General features: G+C 45.4%; 1 protein-coding gene across 1 annotated transcript in view; it reads right to left on the bottom strand.

Annotated features, from left to right (window-relative positions):
- Positions 1 to 20,426, bottom strand: part of LOC147117257 (contactin-associated protein-like 2) — a 1,950,749-nt gene that overhangs the window by 240,894 nt on the left and 1,689,429 nt on the right. The window contains exon 17 of the mRNA XM_085988072.1: positions 17,180 to 17,416. Coding sequence (XP_085844198.1) covers positions 17,180 to 17,416 — 237 coding nt within the window. The remainder of the gene's footprint in view (positions 1 to 17,179; positions 17,417 to 20,426) is intronic.

Raw genomic sequence — 20,426 nt, 5'->3', positions numbered from 1 at the left:
AATCTTAAGGACGAGGCACCAATCTATGTTCCGAAACCAACGCAAGTGCCAATCTGAAAACAGACAGCATCTCCATCTGTGTGCACAGCTTACCATTTTCCTCCCATCATGTCAGGTGCTGGGTAGCTGTCTATATCTAGTAAGTGCTTATTAAAAAGGGAATTTCTCAATGTTTAACTAGAACACATGATAAATGTGGATGAGAAAGGCCATCTCAACTCATCCATGAGGAATTACCCTGAAGACCCGACACCTGGGAGACTCGCATAGAGATGGGTTGACAGCGGGTTTCCTACCTGCTGTCAATCTTTGCTATTTTGACAGTGGACCCGCCTCCAAACCCGACCCCTGAGCGCTGGCAAATTCGGGGCCTGAGGATCAGCCTTGTTTGCAGTGCCAGCGGGGAATGAAATTCTTCCTTATGTCTCGGTGACCAGAACTTGGCACAGTACTTATGGTGTGGTTTGACAAGGTCATTGTGCAGTTTTATCATGACTTCCTCTGACATGTATTCTACTGTTTTGACTATGTAGTTCACCATTTTATTGGCTTTGTTGACTGCTGCTCTACATTGGTTGGACATGTTCAACATCACATCTACTTAGACTCCTAGATCATTTTCCACTTCATACTTAGCTATTTCAACACCATTTATGGAGTATATGTGTTCCCCATTTTTCTTCCTACATACAGTACTTTACATTTGTCTATATTAAATTTCATCGACTATTGATGCACCCAACAACACAATCTAGGCGGAGCAGTGGAATCAGAGGAAGCAGCTCAGAAATTACGGAATGCACTGGACAAAATAAGTAAGTGAAAGAAAAGAAAGAACGTACAGTAATCCCTCCCCAACCGCGGGGATACGTCCCTGAAAACCCCCGTGGTTAGTAAAACTGCGGTTGGCAAATACAGTCTAAATGTTCAAATAACACAACAAAAGGAATATAAAAGCAATAAATTCATGTTATTTACCTTAATCCTAAATTTAAAAACGTGTATACGCAAAATTCACTGCCGCGGTTGGCAAAAGTTGTTGCAGAGAGGAAACCGTGTATACTTGAAATCCGCGTATGGCAAAACCGCGGTGGGGCGGGATTCCTGTACTATATTAGTGCAAGTTCTTTATTTTGTTTCTTTCACTGACATATATTGTCCAGGTCATTTCTCTGATTCCACTGCTCCTTCCAGTTTGTACTGTTTGCAAATATGATCAATTTGCATTTTATTTCATTTTACTCTGTCAGTTGGCAGCCTTCTCTGGGGAGAGGGTCCAAATCCTGGCAGTCTATTGGGAGAGGAGTGCCTGATTTGTGTACTGGTACTGACTATGTACCTAATCACTTTTTAAAATAACTTATTACTTCTTGCTTTTTAACAGTCAGGAGTTATACTTTGTGACGTATATCCCTCTATCTAATCTCTGGTCGTTGAGCTGAGAAGGCTTTAATGTGGCCTTACGGACTGATTCAAAATTCAAGTACCCTAACAACCTAGATAAAATAGGTTTGCTAGATGAACCCAGACGTTGTTAGCCCTGTTTGCAGTTTGTGCGAGCATGTGACTGCGACACAATGGGCCAAAAATTGCGGTCGGAGGCATACCTCCGGAGTACGCCTCTGACCCACAAAAGAATTACGAACCTACTTGCTGGTGGCGAGGCTGCGAAAACTTGTGGTCTGAAGCTGCGAGGCGGAGGGCAACATAATGGCCCATGGATCACAGGTACACAGGTGGTGCGGAAGCGTACCGGGAATCACGTGGGCCTGGTCCTCCAATCACAAAGCAGAATTTCATTTTAATCATTTCCGAAGGGAATCCCATAATGAGATGTAATGGAATCCCGAAATCTAACCTAATTACAATTTACAGAATTGGAATTTTATTCGTACTTACCTTCATTCGACCAACCTCATGAAAAATTTAATTTTTTGATAATTTTAGACATCATTAAAACTGTAATCCGGACCAATATTTGTAGAAACTCAATTGATACAGTGTATGTGTATAACTTACAATCTGAAAATGTTTAATTAATGCCTTAGTTATCCCCTTACCCTGATGCAAACAGGCCCTGCGCCTGTTTGCATTAACAGTAACATTTCCGCAATTGTTGGCCAGTCAGTGGACAAATAACCCAACTCTGCGCCAACAATTGTTTTTTTGTGGCCCGTGCGGATGGCCTGTCAACGCATACATTGACAGACTGCAAGTTCTGGAAATCCTGAGAGTACACCGCAAGACCGACCGCAAAATCCGGGCCAATGTAAGTGACATTAACTGCGTTCCACCCATACTGCAAAGTGTGAGCTTTACCCTTTCTTCTTCTTGGATTCACTATGGTTAGAGGATCAGTCTAGCCTCCTGGTTGGTCCGCTTAATTTAACAGTTCTGATGATTCTTTTCACAGTCAGGAGAGGCAGAAATAAAAAAGAAAGTAAGTTTCCAATTTATAGTTATAGAGGGTTGGGAGGAGGCTCGTGTGGACCATAAACACTGGCCTGTTTCTGTGCTGTACATTCTATGTAATTCTGTGTAGTTGGTGGGCTGTCTTAGAAACCAGCAATCAAACTTTGCCAGAACAGCTCCTGCAAAGCTTGATGATGGTTACTTGCTCACTATGTGCTATGACGGGAATGACAAAACATTGAGAACAGTGTTGAACAAATGAAAATAACCATTTTCTACCTCTCTGTATGTAAAATGTCATGTTCATGCAAAGGACAACCAGACAATGGTAGGATGCAGGCTCCCATTTATGATTCCTCGAATGAGTTTGCAATCTCATCCTGGAGGAGGAGGAGGAGCTTCCAGGTAGAAACCAGATTGTTTTCACATAAACATGGAGGAAATATCAGATACCAGTAGTCACCCCAGGCTGGTCTTTTGCATTTCATAGCAGCCAACTCAAATGCAGAATTCAGAGCTGGTTATACACCTAACCTCTTGAACATGACACAAGGAGGACTAGATGGATGGGAGAAATAAAATTATTTAAAATTTGAATTACGTAAATAAAAATAAGAAATGCTGGAAAAGGATAACAGCATCAGAACCCAAAGTGACTAAATTTGGATATTTGCGAAAGTAATCTTAATGTTTCAAAATAACAACAGAAAATGCTGGAAAAACTCAGCAGGTCAGGCAACATCCGTGGAGAGAAATTTGAGTTGACGTTTCGGGTTTGACCCTTCTTCAAAACTGGAGAGAAAAGGAACTAGATCGAAGGCAGGGCTGCGATCGGACAAAAGAATAAAAGAACCAAAAGAAGTAAAAGAGATTAGAAGCTAGACGAGATGGTAATAGGCTGGGATTAGGTGTAAAGTGTACTGGCAGGGCAAAAGATAGCTGCCAGGTGTGAGAGAGAAACAAAAGGAAAGGGGGGGGGGAGGAAAGGAGTGGAAAAATATAAGTAAAAATGAAATAGGGGCCGAGGTTATGATCTGAAATTGTTGAGCTCGATATTGAGACCGGAAGGCTGCAGAGTGCCTAATCGGAAGATGAGGTGCTGTTCCTCGAGTTTACGTTGAGCTTCCGTGGAACAGTACAAGAGGCCAAGGACGGTGAGGTCCGAGTGGGAATGGAGCGGTGAATTGAAATGACAGGCGACCGGAAGCTCGGGGTCACCCTTACGGACTGAACGGAGGTGTTCCGCAAAGCGGTCACCCAATCTGCGTTTGGTCTCCCCAATGTAGAGGAGACCGCATCGTGAGCAGCGAATACAGTATACTAGATTGCGAGAAGTACAAGTAAATCGCTGTTTCACCTGGAAGGGGTGTTTGGGGCCCTGGACAGTGGGGAGGGGGGAGGTATAGGGGCAGGTGTTACACCTCCTCCGCTTGCACGGGAAGGTGCCAGGCGAAGGGGAAGGGCTGTTTGGGGTGATAGAGGAGTGGACTAGGGTGTCTCGGAGAGAGCGGTCCCTGCGGAATGCTGAAAGGGGAGGGGAGGGGAAGATACGTTTGGTGGTGGGATCACTTTGGAGGTAGCGGAAATGCCGGAGGATGATCCGTTGAATGTGGAGGCTGGTGGGGTGAAAGGTGAGGACAAGGGGAACCCTATCGTGGTTCCGGGAGGGAGGGGCAGGGGTGAGGGCAGAGGTGCGGGAGATAGAACTGACACGGTCGAGGGCAGTGTCCACCACGGTGGAGGGGAATGCTCGGTTGCGGAAAAAGGAAGACATGTCTGAAGCACTGGTGTGGAAGGTGGCATCGTCGGAGCAGATACGGCGGAGGCGGAGAAACTGGGAGAATGGTATTAATGTTTCAAAGTTGGCCCATTCCATCTTTGCAGCACTTCAGTCTTTATCAGTTATTGCTAATCTCCTAGTTATATCTAACAATTCCAGTAACAGATATTCATTATCAACTACTTCTTCCTGTCAATGTAAAGAGTAAATCAAACAATTAAATAAATCTATGAAATTGATGACTGTACAGCTACATTTGTGATGTGTGCAAGATATTGTTCAAGGACATAAATGCAAGCCAGAAAATTTCTAATGCAAAACTGCTATACTTTAACAAATTTTCAGAGGCACGGCTTCACAAATATGCAATTTATGCAACAAACACCATGACAGCTTTATGAAACAGTATTGAAAAATAATAGCTTTAATTTCTGACACTTCCAAGCTATTTGAACTTCATTATTATGCACCATGCTGTGTAATCTCTGTTCCTTAATGCCTTTGCGTTTACAGTCATTATTCCTCTACCGATAAAGTTACATTTTACTTGCAGGTCACTTGAGAATTGTGGCTATAAATGTCGAAACATGATATTTTAGATTAAACTAATCAGACAAGCACCAAACCATGATAAAAGCTGATTGCAGCTCTAAAAAATGCATTAAAGAGTTCTGTAATTATTTATTAAGGATAAAGCTCTCCCTAGACCTTCGTAGACTATCATTGCAGCAGCAGATGAGAAAAGAGAAATTAAATGAAACATTAATAGAGTTCTTTGAACCTTGATAATAAAGTCATAATTATGTATAATATGTAAATATATGTAGCTCATATTTGAAGTACAGTATTCATAAATTTGCAAGCACCGAAGCTTGAAAATAAGCAATTATTGCTATTTATTGGCAGCAGGCCGTAAATGGAGAATGCAGTCAAAAATCAAACTTTTTAACAGCATGCTGGCAGAAGAAAATTATACAAATTAAAATCAAATGAACAGAAAAAACTCTTTAATTATACACTGCAGTGATTTGAACACTTCTCTGCACTGTCTGACATTGATTACCATATTTAAGCAAGTATACCATAAGCAAGTATAATCATATAGTTTCACAAAAAATAAGTGGCTTATGGTGAGTCTGACTGACCGACAGTGACAAAAACATAGAGGAAATGGCAAAGTTTGAGACCTCAATTTGTGTTTTCAAAATGTTTTAAAATCTCTTTAATTCATTGTCATTTTTTTTTATATTGGTAAGAACATTATTCAAATGCTCAAAATAATTTAAATGCTCAAATAGGACTCTAGTAAAAGTGCTTATAAGCATAGTGATAATATTTAGAATCAAATGTTCATTTATACTGTGAGTTCATTGCTGTGGTCAATTGCATGTCTGTAGTATATAATCAATTATACCATGGTAGTCAGAGGTAATGCTGCCTGTTTGGCAAAACTAAGCAGTGACTCATGATTACAGATATCTCCATGATATTCAGTGTTCCTTCAACCATTGCTCTCGCCACCGCCTGAGAACCACACTCAACGCCATGTGCCAGCACGAGGGCTCTCGACCTCTCTTCAGCAGCACCGACTCACCCTCTTTCAGAGTTGTCCTGGTCTGCAGTTCCATTTCACCCTTCACCTCATCCGGTGCTTTACCAAAAAATGTTTTTCTTTCTTTCCGATGTCAAGGACCACAAGCTTAAACAACTCTTGGATCCCCAAACCCCTCCGGATCCTTTTTCACTTTCCTCTGATCGCATCCCTCCTTCCAATCTCACCCCTTGTCATGTTTTCAATATCCCCTCTGACCTTACCCTCTCTGACCCCACATGATCAGTCCTCAACAAAGGCCTCAGCTTCATTCCCTTACACCCCTACCTCAATGAATTGGCATGATGCTGAGCTCTTCTACCGTCGCCTTCGCCTCCACACCCACTTCTTTGGTCAGGAGTCTCTCCGCCCCTCCTGCTTTCTCCCATCTTCAGAATTCTCATTCCTCCTAGACCCCTCCTCTGGCCTCTAACCTTCTCTAGACCTTTTCATTAGGAACTGCTGGCGTGACATTGGCTGTCTCAATTTCTCTACTTCCCTCACTCACTCTAACCTACCTCCCTCTGAGCTTGCAGCACTTTGTTCTCTCAGGTCAACCCTATTATCATTAAACCTGTTGACAAGGCGCTGTTGTTGTTTGGCGAACAGACCTCTACCTTGCGGAGGCTGAATGCCAACTCTCTGACACCTCCTCCTACCTCCCCCTGACCATGACCCTACCACTGAACATCAAACCATCGGTTCCCAGACAGTCACTGACCTCATCTCTGCTGGAGATTTTCCCCTCATTGTAGTGTATGAAACCTGTACCACCTTAAGAGGATACCTTAAGGTGAGGGACTACTTTCTGTTGGCTCCTGTACATTGTAGTACTGGTGGTGACCACACCGGTATATAAACCCTGTGGAGCAAAGTGTATTTCAGTTCAGCCCTGACCCTCAGTTACTAAAGACCTGTTTAAGTATTCTGTTGTCTGTGTCCAGTTATTCAGCATAACTACATTTGAAAGCACAGACTCAACAGTGGCGACGAGTCTGATCGTACCTAGCGGCAGTTTTGCATCCAAGGAAGCTTTGTCCTCAGAGCGGGCGTCGAAAAGGGGCATCCGCCCTCAACATCCTGCTGAGCACTGCATCGCACGGAGGCCATCGGGAACCCGGGTTGGTTTGCTGGCCACGAAGTCCACCATCAGCAACAGGCAGCGATCATCCCTTCTACGACAGCGCCGGGTAAGCCCGATCGAGCGGCACGGAGGGGAAGTCGGCCGAGTTGTCAGTGGGAGAAGGGGAGGGAAAACGAAGAAAAGGGCGGAGAACACGACCGCAGCCGGTGTCAGGGGCCGGACTGCAATCGGGGCAGAGACACGCAGCAGCCAGAAAAGCGTTGATGTCCATGAGGACCGTGGGAGCGGCGGGGAACAAGAGCAGCAGCGTCGGGGGAAATAAAGGACTGCTGGGAGGCGAGAACGGCAACAGCTCGGTAATCACCATTTTAGTCGGCGGGGGAAGAAGACAAGCGCGGGAAAAGCCGCCAAGCGCGGGAAGCCGCCATTTTGAAAAATAAAATAAAATAAAGGAAACTCAACAAGGATGCCAAAAACGGGTAACATCACTGCTTTTGATAGCAATGTGGAAGATTGGGCCACTTATGTGGAACGCGTTGAAGTTTACTGTACAGCGAATGAGGTACCGGTGGATAAGAAAGCACTAACCCTATTAAACTCGATGGGTGCGAAGACGTACGGGTTATTAAGGCACCTTGTAACACCAGATAAACCGGTAGGAAAGAGTTTCGCGGAGGTTGTTACTATCCTGCAAGAGCATTTAAACCCCACGCCGCTGCTGATAGCGGAACGATTTAAATTTTACAAAAGAATTCAGCTTAAAGAGGAAAGCGATGCTGAATTCTTAATCGAACTGCGCAAATTATCAAAGTACAGGTAGACTATCCTTTATCCGAAAACCTCGGGACCAGCCGAGTTTCGGATAAAGGAGAATTTCGGATTTCGGAAGGTGGGTCGGCGGGGGTCCGCGGGGGGGGTCGGCGGGGGGTCGTGCGCACGACTTACGCTGACGCTCAGCGTAAGTCAGTCGGGGTCGGCGGGGGTCGGGGCCGGCGGGGTACGCGGGGGGGGGGTCGGCGGTTGTCGGGGCCGGCGGGGTCCGTGGGGGGGTCGGCGGTTGTCGGGGCTGGCGGGGTCGGCAGTTGTCGGGGCCGACGGGGTCCGCGGGGGGGTCGGCGGTTGTCGGGGCTGGCGGGGTCGGCGGTTGTCGGGGCCGGCGGGGTCCGCGGTTGTCGGGGCTGGCGGGGTCGGCGGTTGTCGGGGTTGGCGGGGTCGGCGGTTGTCGGGGCTGGCGGGGTCGGCGTTTGTCGGGGCCGGCGGGGTCCGCGGGGGGGGTCGGCGGGGGGTCGTGCGCATGACTTACCCTTTATCCGAACTTCCGCAACCGGAACCCTCTAAAAACCGAAGGTTTTTTCGTTCAGCGTAAGTCGTACGCACGACTTACGCTGAACGAAAAAACCTTCGGTTTTTAGAGGGTTTCGGTTTTCGGAAGTCCGGATAAAGGGTAGTCTACCTGTACTGTCAGTTCGGTACAGGACTAGCAGACGCTCTGAGAGATAAGTTTGTGTGTGGGCTACTAAAGGAAGGAACCCAGAGCGACTGCTAGAGGAAAAGGATCTTACACTGGACAAAGCTTTAAGCATTGCAGCATCGCACGAGGCAGCAGCACGAGGCACTGCAGAAATGCAGCAAAGGCCATTGGGATTCAGCACCAATGAAATGGCAATGGGCGCAGTAAAGTGCTATCGTTGCGGAAGGACAACGCATGACCAGAACCAGTGCTGGTTCAACGATAAAGAATGCAGGAAATGTGGCAAACTTGGTCACATAGCGAGAGTATGCTGGTCAGGAAAGAAGACCAGCAGCAAAAAGTCGCCGCAGGAGAAGTACAAAAAAGTACACAAGGTGACAGAGAACAGTTCGGATGAACAGAAGACGGATTCAGACTACAGCAGCAAGGAACTGGGTTGTCTAAGAATACATAATGTGGGTAACACAGCAGACCACCAAACTATCTGGGTCATGCTTCGGATAGCCGGAGTCCAAGTGAAGATGGAATTGGACACTGGATCGGCATTGACGGTCATGAATAAGCAAGATTACAAAAGGTTATTCTCACACATTCCCCTGAGGGATACGGAGATTGTATTGAAAACATACACGGGGCAAAGAGCATACCCCATCGGAAAAATAAAGGTAAAGGTGGCCTACAATGGTAAAGAAAGTCAGGAAATGGACTTGTATGTGTTACCTGAGGGAGGTCCGCCACTACTGGGACGGGAGTGGATCCGGAGAATAAATGTGGACTGGCATTCCTTACAAGCACTAACTGTAGATTCCTGTAAAGAGGACGACGTCAAACCTAAACGACTGTCCAAAATATTGGACGATGCTAAGAAGGTGTTCCAACAGGGACTGGGAACACTGAAAGGAATTACGGCAAACATCAAGGTTGAAGAACATGCAAACCCAAAATTTTTCAAAGCCAGATCGGTACCTTATGCGATACGACCTGCTGTGGAAGCAGAGCTGGAAGGGCTAGAACATTCAGGAGTACTGTCAAAGGTGGACTGGAGCGAATGGGCCACACCCATTGTTCCCGTCATGAAGCGTTCGTTGAGCAACAAGCCGGGGGAACCTGGGAAGGTTCGCATCTGTGGCGATTTCAAGATCACTGTTAATCCGGTTCTTCACACGGTGCAATATCCGCTTCCGCGGATTGAGGATATCTTCGCTTCGCTGTCTGGCGGGAAACACTTCACCAAGATAGACCTGGTGCAGGCGTACCTACAGATGGAAGTTGATGAAGCGTCACGCCAGTATCTCACGATCAACACACATAAGGGCTTATATCGGTATAATAGACTGGTTTTTGGAGTGGCATCGGCTCCAGCGATTTGGCAAAGGGCCATGGAGCAGGTATTGCAGGGAATTCCAGGCACACAATGCTACCTGGACGACAATCTGATTACAGGAGATGATGATAAGGAACACCTCGCGAATTTGGAGCAGGTGCTCACCAGATTGAAAGAATATGGACTCAGAGTTAATCGCCAGAAATGTGAGTTCTTTCAGAAGCGAATCTCGTACTGCGGCCACGTCATTGACCAGGAGGGGCTTCATAAGTCACCTGACAAGATCGAAGCTGTTGTGAAAGCTCCCGCTCCGGAAAATGTATCCCAGTTGAGGTCGTTCCTTGGGTTGATTAACTATTACCACAAGTTTCTTCCAAATTTATCCACGGTGTTACACCCGCTGAACACTCTTTTGCAAATGGGACTACCATGGAAGTGGAGCAAGGACTGTAAGCGGGCTTTTCAAAAAAGCAAGGCACGGATCACCTCTAAGGAAGTGTTGGCTCACTTTAACCCAACGCTGCCTATTCGTTTAGCTTGTGATGCTTCTCCATATGGTATTGGGGCAGTGCTCTCACATAAGTTGCCAAATGGCTTGGAAAGGCCAGTCGTGTTCGCATCCAGATCATTGATCTCCGCAGAGCGCAACTATGCTCAGATAGATAGGGAGGCCCTCAGCCTCGTGTGGGGAGTTAAGAAATTTAACCATTACCTGCAAGGACAAAAGTTTACGCTGCTGACAGATCACTAGCCATTGGTTTCCATTTTTAACCCTAAGAAGGGTGTTCCGGTTATGACGGCGCAGAGGCTTCAGAGATGGTCCCTTTTCCTAGGGGCACATCAATACGATATCGAATTCAAAGGTACAAAGCAACATGGTAATGCTGATGGGCTGTCGCGCCTGCCACTACCTACAGCGGAAGAGGCACCGGCAGTTGACCCTGTCGAGATATTTCACTCGACCATCATCGAATGCTTACCAGTCACCAATGCGAGTATTGAGAGAGAGACCCGAAACGACCCGACACTGTCTCGGGTCTACCAATTGACAGTGAAGGGATGGCCAGCACATGGCGAACCACTGTTACCTGCATTCTCAGCCAGACGAGAACAGCTGTCCGTCTGTCAAGGAACATTGATGTATGGAACAAGGGTGATTATTCCTCCTAAATTAAGGGAGAGAGTTCTGAAGGAACTGCATGAAGGTCATCTGGGGGGAGTCAGGATGAAAAGCCTTGCTAGGGCTTATGTGTGGTGGCCAGGTATCGACAAACAAATAGAGGATTTGACTAAAAGCTGCTCAGGGTGCCAAAAAGCTCAAAACGCACCTCCAATTGCACCGCTACATCCGTGGGAATGGCCTTCAACCCCATGGCAACGTGTGCATATCGACTTTGCAGGTCCATTCATGGATTCCATGTTTTTGATAGCGGTAGACGCACATTCTAAATGGCCAGAAGTGATTAAGATGTCGACCACTACCTCTGAAAAGACGATCGCAGTTCTAAGAACCATATTTGCAAGGAATGGGTTGCCGGAACAAATATGTTCAGACAACGGACCACAGTTCGTGTCAGAAGAATTCCAGAAATTCATGAAAAAGAATGGGGTGAAACACTATACATCTGCCCCATATCATCTGGCTACCAATGGGTTGGCCGAGAGATTTGTACAAACGTTCAAAAAGGCGATAAAGGCCATGAGCGAAGACCATATTCCACTACAACACAAGGTGGACAATTTCCTGATGGCATATCGAAACGCCACGCATGCAGTGACAAATCAAAGCCCTGCCATAATGTTCTATAACAGGAGGTTGCGGTCCCGGTTGGATTTGTTAAAACCCAATGTGCGTAGGGAAGTCGAAAACAAACAATTCCAGCACGTAAATAACAAGGCCATTCGGAGTTTCAAAATAGGACAACCAGTGTTGGCCAGGGACTATAGGAATGATAAATGGCAATCCGGAACAATTCGTGCCCGACAAGGACCCTTGATGTACACGGTAGACATTGGTGAGAACGTAATACGACGTCATGCTGACCAACTTGTGGAATCGAGAACAAGGGTCGACCCCATGTCTACGGCAGAGACACCAGTTGAAGAAGTTATTGAGCCTGTAGCATCTACCTCAGACTCGAACGTACATGATGATGTTCAATCCATAAGAGATCAAATGGATGAGTCACCCCAGCAACGAGAACCAGAGACCCCTGAAAGGCGTTATCCGGCCCGGATCAGGAGGTCTCCTCAGAGACTGACTCTTTGAACAGTTTTGTATGAAAGTTGTATATATGTTATCCATGTTATGTTTAAATTGGGGTGTACACTGTTAAGCTAAAAGGGGAGGAATTGTAGTGTATGTAACCTGTACCACCTTAAGAGGATACCTTAAGGTGATGGACTACTTTCTGTTGGCTCCTGTACATTGTAGTACTGGTGGTGACCACACCGGTATATAAACCCTGTGGAGCAAAGTGTATTTCAGTTCAGCCCTGACCCTCAGTTACTAAAGACCTGTTTAAGTATTCTGTTGTCTGTGTCCAGTTATTCAGCATAACTACATTTGAAAGCACAGACTCAACACTCATGGCCTCCAACCTCATAGTACTCCTACCCCATACAGCCCGCTTCTACCTCCTTCCCAAGATCCACAGATAGGAATGCTCTGGTAGACCCATTGTTTCAGCTTATTCTTGCCTCATGGAACTTATTTATTCCTACTTTGACCCTATTTTTTCTCTCCTTGTCCAGTCTCTTCTGACCTATATCCGCGACTCTGTTGATGCCCTCCACTACTTTAACAGTTTCCAGGACCTAACCATCTCCTTTTCACCATGGACGTCCAGTCTCAATACACCTCCATCCTCTACCAGGCTGGCCTGCGGGCCCTCTGCTTCTTCCTTGAACGGAGGGTTAACAAGTTTCCATCCACTATCACCCTCCTCTGCCTGGCTGAACTTGTTCTTACATTGAACAACTTCTCCTTTGACTCCTCTCACTTCCTCCAAATAAAAGGTGACACTATGGGAACCCATATGGGCCCTAGCTATGCCTGCCTTTTCATGGGATATGTGGAACATTCTTTGTTCCAGGCCTACTCAGGTCCCCTCCCTCGCCTCTTCTTCCGGTACACTGATGACTATATTGGTGTCACTTCTTGTTCTCATCCCGAACTGGAAGATTTCATCAACTTTGCCTCAAATTTCCACCCCTCCCTCACCTTCATATGATCCATCTATGACCCTTCCCTTCCCTTCCTTGACTTCTCTATCTCTATTTCTGGGGACAAGCTGTCAACCAATGTTTATAAGCTCACTGACTTCCACAGCTACCTTGATTAGACTTATCCCACCCCGCTTCCTGTAAGAACTCTATTCCATTCTCCCAGTTTCTCCATCTCCGTTACATCTGTTCGGACGATGCCACCTTCCACACCGATGCTTCTGATATGTCTTCCTTTTTCCTCAACTGAGGATTCCCCTCCATCCTGGTTGTCATGGCCCTTGACCGTGTCTGTCACATTTCACGCACTTCTGCCCTCTCCCCTTCCCCACCCTCCCAGAAGCATGATAGGGTTCCCCTTGTCCTCACCGTCCACTCCACCAGCCTCCACATTCAATGGACCATCCACCGCCATTTCCGGCACCTCCAGCATGATGTCACCACCAAACACATCTTTCCCTCTCCTCCCCTTTCAGCATTCCGAAGGGACTGTTCCCTCCGTGACACCCTGGTCCACTCCTCAATCACCCCCAACACCCCCTCCCATGGCACCTTCCCATGCAAGTATGAGATGTAAAACCTGCCCTTTCACCTCCTCAGTTTCCACCGTCCAGGGCCCCAAACACTACTATCAGGTGAAACAGCGACTTACTTGTACTTCTTTCAATTTAGTATACTGTATTCGCTGCTCACGATGTGGTCTCCTCTACATTGGGGAGACCAAACGCAGATTGGGTGAGCGCTTTGCCGAACACCTCCGTTCAGTCCGCAAGCGTGACCCCAAGCTTCCAGTCACTTGCCATTTTAATTCTCTGTCCCACTCCTACTTGACCTCTCCATTCTTGGTCTCCTACATTGTTCCAATGAAGCTCAATGGAAGCTTGAGGAACAGCACCTCAACTTGCAATTTTGGTACCTTACAGTCTTCCGGACTCAACATCGAATTCAACAATTTCAGATCATAACCACTGCTCCCATTTTTTCAGACAGCAGCTGTTGCTCCTGATTCTGCTGTTCATTTAATCATTCCTGCCTTCCAACCTATCACAGACCTTCCCTTTCGTTCTTTCCTCCCCTCACTTCCTTCCCCTGCCTCTGTGCTTACTTAAAACCTATTACATCTGTAACACTTTCCAGTTCTGATGGAAGGTCACTGGCCTGAAACGTTAACTCTGTTTCTCTCTCCACAGATGCTGCTTGGCCTGCTGAGTATTTCCAGCACTTTCTGTTTATATTTCAGATTTCCAGCATCCGCAGTATTTTGCCTTTGTAGCAGTGATGGAAGGCATATGGGAAGATGATGTTTCCATAGAAAAATAATTGTTTTATTGTATTGGTACTATGTTCCTGGACCCATTTCAACAGCAACAACAACTTGTATTTATATTGCGCCTTCAATGCAGAAAAACTTCCCAAGGTAATGTAATCAGACAAAAATTGATGTTGAGTTAAAGCGTAGATGTTAGGAATGGTGACTAAAAGCTTGGTCAAAATGGTGGATTTTAAGCAGAGTGTTAAAGAAGGAGGGAAAGGTTGAGAGGCAGAGAGATTTAGGGATGGAATTCCATAGCTTAGGACCGAGACAGTTGAAGGCATGACCATCAATGCTGGGGCAAAAGGAATGGGGGGATGCTCAAGAGGCTAAAGTTGGAGGATCGCAGAATTCTCAGAGGGCTCTAGGGTTTGGAGAAAGTTACAGGGATGAGGAGAGGCAAGGCCATTGTTAAAAGAAGTGTAAACTTATAGGGGAAGGGAGATTGTTCCCCATACTGTCACACAATTTTCCTATTGTCAAGTTAGCTACTACAAATGGACTATTAAATCCAACTTACTGTTTCATGCTTTGCCTGAACAATATATTTTTAGTTAATGTTTGTGGCAGAGATAATGAATCAATTAATCATTTTTATTGCAATGAATTATACATCGCTTAAGTGAGGTTTTAACTCATTATTCTGCAATTTTAAACTTCGTGGTCCCTGGCTAGACTACTTAGATAGCAGTTACTGACTTGCAAGAAATCAACAAGGCAATGGCTGTCTATTATGTGTTGAAGTACAGTACATGGATTCAACAGTTACAGGCGGAGTAAAATTTCTATTTGCACCTAAGGGAACAACCATCTAGCTAGATTCCAAATGTATGTGGCAAGCTGGATTCGACTGTATGACTCCCCAAAGCATATTTACAGGGAACAGCTTCAGTTAAAATATGTTTGAATTATGATCATATATCTGGTGTGAACAGGAAAATGTTTTAATAATACACTGCAGTAATTTGAATACTTCTCTGCACTGCCTGACATTTATTACCATAGTTAAGGAGATATAAGGAAGCATAATCATATAGTTTCACAAAAAATACGTGGCTTATGGTGAGTTTGGCTGACTGACAGTGGCAAAAAGATAGAAGGAAACGGCAAAGTTTAAGACCTCAATTTGTGCTGCCAAAATTAAAAAAAAATCTTTAATTCATTATAATTTGATTTTTTTAAATATTGATAAGAACATTACTTAAAAGCTCAAAATAACTATAATGCACAAATTGGGCCAGTAAAAGTGCTTATAATTGTAGTGATAATATTTAGAATTAAATGTTCATTTATACTACACCAAAAGGGGTGGTCAATACTCAAGAGGCTAAAGTTGGAAAAACATAGAGTTCTCGGAGGGTTGTAGGTTCTGGAGAAGATTACAGAAAATCCATTGTGAGCACTTAAAACATAAATTAACAGGCATAGTAATACTTTCAAAGTAGAAATTGGTGTCTTAATGCATTTCTTAACACGTACATTACTTTTTTGATAAGTTAAAGGAAAACTGTGATAAAACTGAAATGAGGGAATAGAACTATATAATGTTAAAGCACGGAAACAGGCCATTTGGCCCATCAAGTCATTCTGGTCTTTTCTTTACATGAGCTATCTAATCTAATCAGACTCTCCTGCTTGCTGTCCACAACCTTTAATATTACTCTTTTTTCAAACAACTAATTCCCTTTTAAAATAATTTATGGACTCTGCTTTAACAATGGATTGTGGCAGATAATTCCACATTCCAACCAACTGATGTGTGAAGACATTTTTTCTAACCTCCCCTTTAATTCTTTTAGTGATTATCTTAAATGTGTGCTCTCTGATTATTATCCTGCTCACCAGTGGCAACAATCCATCACTATTTACCTTATCATAACTTTGCATAATCTTGAAAACCTCTATCTGCCCACCATTTAACCTTCTCAATCTTGAGTGGGAAAAAAGTCTCTTTTTATAGCTGCAACCTCTCTTTCCTGGTAACATCCCAGCACGTTTCATTACATTAAAGGCACTATATAAATATAAGTTGTTGTTGTAGTGAATCTATGTTGCATTTTCTGAATTACTTTTATATCCTTCCCATAATGAGGTGCTCAAAACTGTACGCAATGGTACAAGTTCAAGATTAACTCCTTGCTTTTGTATTCTATGCTTGCAAGTACAAAACCAAGGATTCAATCGCATTCTCTACTTTAGTGCTGCACTGTTGGAGGTGCCGTCTTTCAGATGAGACGTTAAACCGAGGCCCCGTTTGCTCTCTCAGGTGGACATAAAAGATCTCATGGCACTATTTCGAAGAAGAGCAGAAGAGTTATCCCCAGTGTCCTGGCCAATATTTCTCCCTCAACCAACATAAAAAAAACAGATTATCTGGTCATTTTCACATTGCTGTTTGTGGGAGCTTGCTGTGCCCAAATTGGCTGCCACGTTTCCCACATTACAACAGTGACTCCACTTCAAAAGTACTTCATTGGCTGTAAAACGCTTTGAGGCGTCCGGTGGTCATAAAAGGCGCTATAGAAATTAAAGTCTTTTTTCTTTTCTTTTTTTCAGTTCCCACCTTTAATGACCTGTGCATTGAGCACTAAGGTCCCACTGCTTTTCATTTAATATCTTACCATTTAAGATGTATTCCCATACTTTATTCTTACCTTCAAATTATATTGCTTCATATTTTGCTACATTAAACTCCATCTGCCATTAAGCTGCCCATCCTGTTAACCTATTGAATCATCTCTGTTTTAAATTCTATCCAGATCATAATCTAATACATTACTTAAAATTATTTTGCTTTACTTTTTTTTAATGCATATTCTGTTATACTACCAAGAAGATAAATATTAGCCCGCCTGATTCCCAAATAGATTGCTCTGTTTCAGTATATACCCAAGCTAGATTTTTGTTGACAATTCATAATCAATGGATGGAAGATCTAGCCATACTTCAATACCAGAAGTCTCTCAGAGTTCAGGCATACCTTTAGTACAGAAGGGGCCATCATATGCAGTCTGCATGCAGTCACACGAGTAGCCATTGTACTTCTCCACACACTTTCCTCCATTTCGACAGTACATGCCGTAGCTGGTACAATGGCCTGAGCAGCCAGGTTTCACCCCTGGAGTAATTTTTGCTCTCTCCTCAAGGTCGAGGGTGATACCATTCATCCTCAAAGACCGGATACATCCAAGATAACCCCGCTGCCCTCCTGCAGCTCCTATGAAAAAAAACATTGAATGGGTAAAATGAAGCAAGAATTAAATGAGTCAGAGATTACTTCTTTTATGAACATAATGAAGGTGTTCTCCTTGAGGCCCCCCACATTTAAAGCATTAATCAAGTACAATGGATATAAAACAAACAATAAAGGCACCAAAAATACAGAACTAACTAACATTATATAAAGTGGATGGAATCGACTAAAGGCAGCACAGAATTAAAATTTTGTGTTCATATATTTTTCTGCATGCCTATTAAATGGAATCTGGTTGCAAATTCACTTTTTGTTTGCTAGCCACATATAAACACAAAATTTAGTTCACTGCTGTTTTTAGTCAAACCTACGAGCGAAAACAAATTGTAACCCCAAACAGATTAAGACCAACTCCATAAACTTATATGTATATTATTAACACCATCAAAACTCTAAGATATGTTGAGGTAGATTTTCAGATCAGGTCTCCGTTTGGGTGTTGGTTGTTAGTAGCATCCACTTGACCATTAATAAGCTGATGCTGATTTGGCAGATCAACTTCATTTACATAGTTGCAACTGAACCCCTGATGCATAATGGGCATCTCATTGGAACTTGCTGGATGAATTGCTCTGACAATTCTTGCTCCCTCAGTACTACATTGAAGTGCCAGCCTAGATTATGCGCCCAAGTTCTAGAGTGGGATTTGAACCCATGACCTCCTTACTCGGAGGTGAGTACTACCACCAAGCCAATGTTGATAGTGTTTACAATGGCTGCTAATAATTATACTGTGGTGGAGCCACCAGGGGGACTCTGATCTAATGTACATAATTATCTTTAACAAATTATTAGCTACAGAATGAATCTGTATCTTTGTTCATATCATTGCATGTACATAGCGCGGTCCCTTTAAGAATGAGACCAAACGCGATGACGTCATCACGTTGATCACGTGATCCTCCAGCGGCGGGAAAACGTGATGACGTCATGACATCAGGCTGGGGAGCCGCCCTAGCCAGTCCTCGTGGAGCCAGCAAAGAGTACAGACCTGTAATGTAGTTCTCCTGTGTTTTCGTTTTAAACTCTGTTGATTAGTATTAAACATTGTTTGTTTGATAGACTGACTCAACCTCAGTCCTTTAGTTAGGAATCTAGCCATTCCTACAGTGGTGACCCCGAATTTTCGTGAACAATTTTCGCGGAAGAAGCGAAGCGTGACGAAACATGGATGCGAACTCCGTGGCTTTGAAGCTCCCACAGTTTTGGGAACAACAGGCGGCCTCCTGGTTCATCCAAGTAGAAGCACAATTCGATCTCTGAAACATCGTTGCAGATCAGACCCGTTACCTTTACATGGTCTCTGCACTCGACAGCTCCATGGCCTCACGGATCATCAGCCTGCTCGAAAACCCCCCGGTTGACAGCAAGTATAATACTCTCAAAGCGCGGTTAATACAAGTCTTCGGGCTCACGAAGGTGGAGCGTGCCCGCCGGCTACTCGCTTTGCCCAGGCTTGGCGATTCCAAGCCATCTGAGTTAATGAGCCAGATGCTCACGCTCCTTGGCTCAGAACCACAATGTTTCCTCTTTTGGGCGTTATTCCTGAGTCAACTACCCGAGCAGGTTCAGGCTGCCCTCGCCAGATCAGAAGCCACAGATTGCGCAGCACTTGCTGCAGAAGCAGATACGATTTATGCGGTCACGCAGCAATCCCATGAGGCACCCCTCCCCCGCGAACGCCGCCCCAACGCCTCCGTCCCCCGGCTTGTGTTTTTACCACGCCCGTTTCGGCACGAAAGCCAGAGGCTGCCGCCCTCCCTGCAGTTTCGCGCCTAAAACAAAACCGACATCAACACCAGCAGCAACTCCAGAAAAGGAGGACCGAGTCTGAGGGACGTTCCGCGGCCGCGATGGCGATTGGAAATTCTGGGATGCTCCTCTACATTACAGATTCCCTCTCAGGCCGGCGCTTTTTATGCGACACCGGGGTGCAGTGTAGCATCCTTCCTGCCTCAGCACTCGATATTCAGCTTGGGATGCACGGCCCCTCCCTCGTGGCAGCTAATGGCGGGGCCATTCATTCCTTTGGCAAATGGCGGATCCAGGTGTGCTTCGGCGGGCAACGCTTTCAGTAGGAATTTATTACAGCCAAGGTTTCACAAGCCATCCTCGGCGTGGATTTCTTATGCGCCAACAGCTTCTTGGTGGATGTAAGAAATCGTCGATTGGTCAACGCGGCCACCTTCCACTCCATCCCTTGCTTCCGCAGTTCCGCAACGTCGCACACTGTCTCCTGCGCGTTGCCCTCGCCGGACGAGTTCACTCGCCTATTAGGTGAATTCCCGGAGCTGACCAAGCCCACTTTCTCCTCCTCGGCCACTAAGCATGGTGTCGAACACCACATTACTACGACTGGCTCTCCGGTTTACGCATGAGCTCGGCGCCTGGAACCCGGCAAGCTCGCGGCTGCGAAGGCAGAGTTTGCCACGATGGAACGGCTGGGGATTATTCGCCGGTCGAATAGTCCCTGGTCTTCGCCTCTCCACATCGTCCCGAAGCCCGGCGGTGGATGGCGGCCATGCGGGGACTACCGACACCTTAATGACGCCACTACTCCCGATCGGTACCCGATCCCGCATATACAGGATTTCTCCGCCCATTTGGCGGGAAACTCAATCTTCTCCAAGGTCGACCTTGTCCGTAGCTACCACCAAGTTCCCGTACACCCGCAGGACATCCAGAAAACGGCTGTCATCACTCCCTTTGGACTGTTCGAGTTTCTACGGATGCCATTTGGGCTCAAGAATGCCGCACAGGCTTTTCAATGACTAATGGACTCGGTCCTGTGGGATCTTCCCTTTTTATTTGTCTACCTTGACGACATCCTGATAGCCAGCTCTACCAAAGAGGAACACGTCTGCCATCTCCGCACCCTCTTTCGGCACCTCAGCCAACATGGCCTCATAATCAACCCAGCCAAGTGTCAATTTGGCCTATAACAGATTGACTTCTTGGGCCACCGCATTACTTC

The sequence above is a fragment of the Somniosus microcephalus genome, chromosome 5, assembly GCF_052327205.1.
Source record: "Somniosus microcephalus isolate GS21.2 chromosome 5, FLI_Smic_1.0, whole genome shotgun sequence".
NCBI lineage: Eukaryota > Metazoa > Chordata > Chondrichthyes > Squaliformes > Somniosidae > Somniosus > Somniosus microcephalus.
This window is presented reverse-complemented; position numbering and strand designations above follow the sequence as displayed.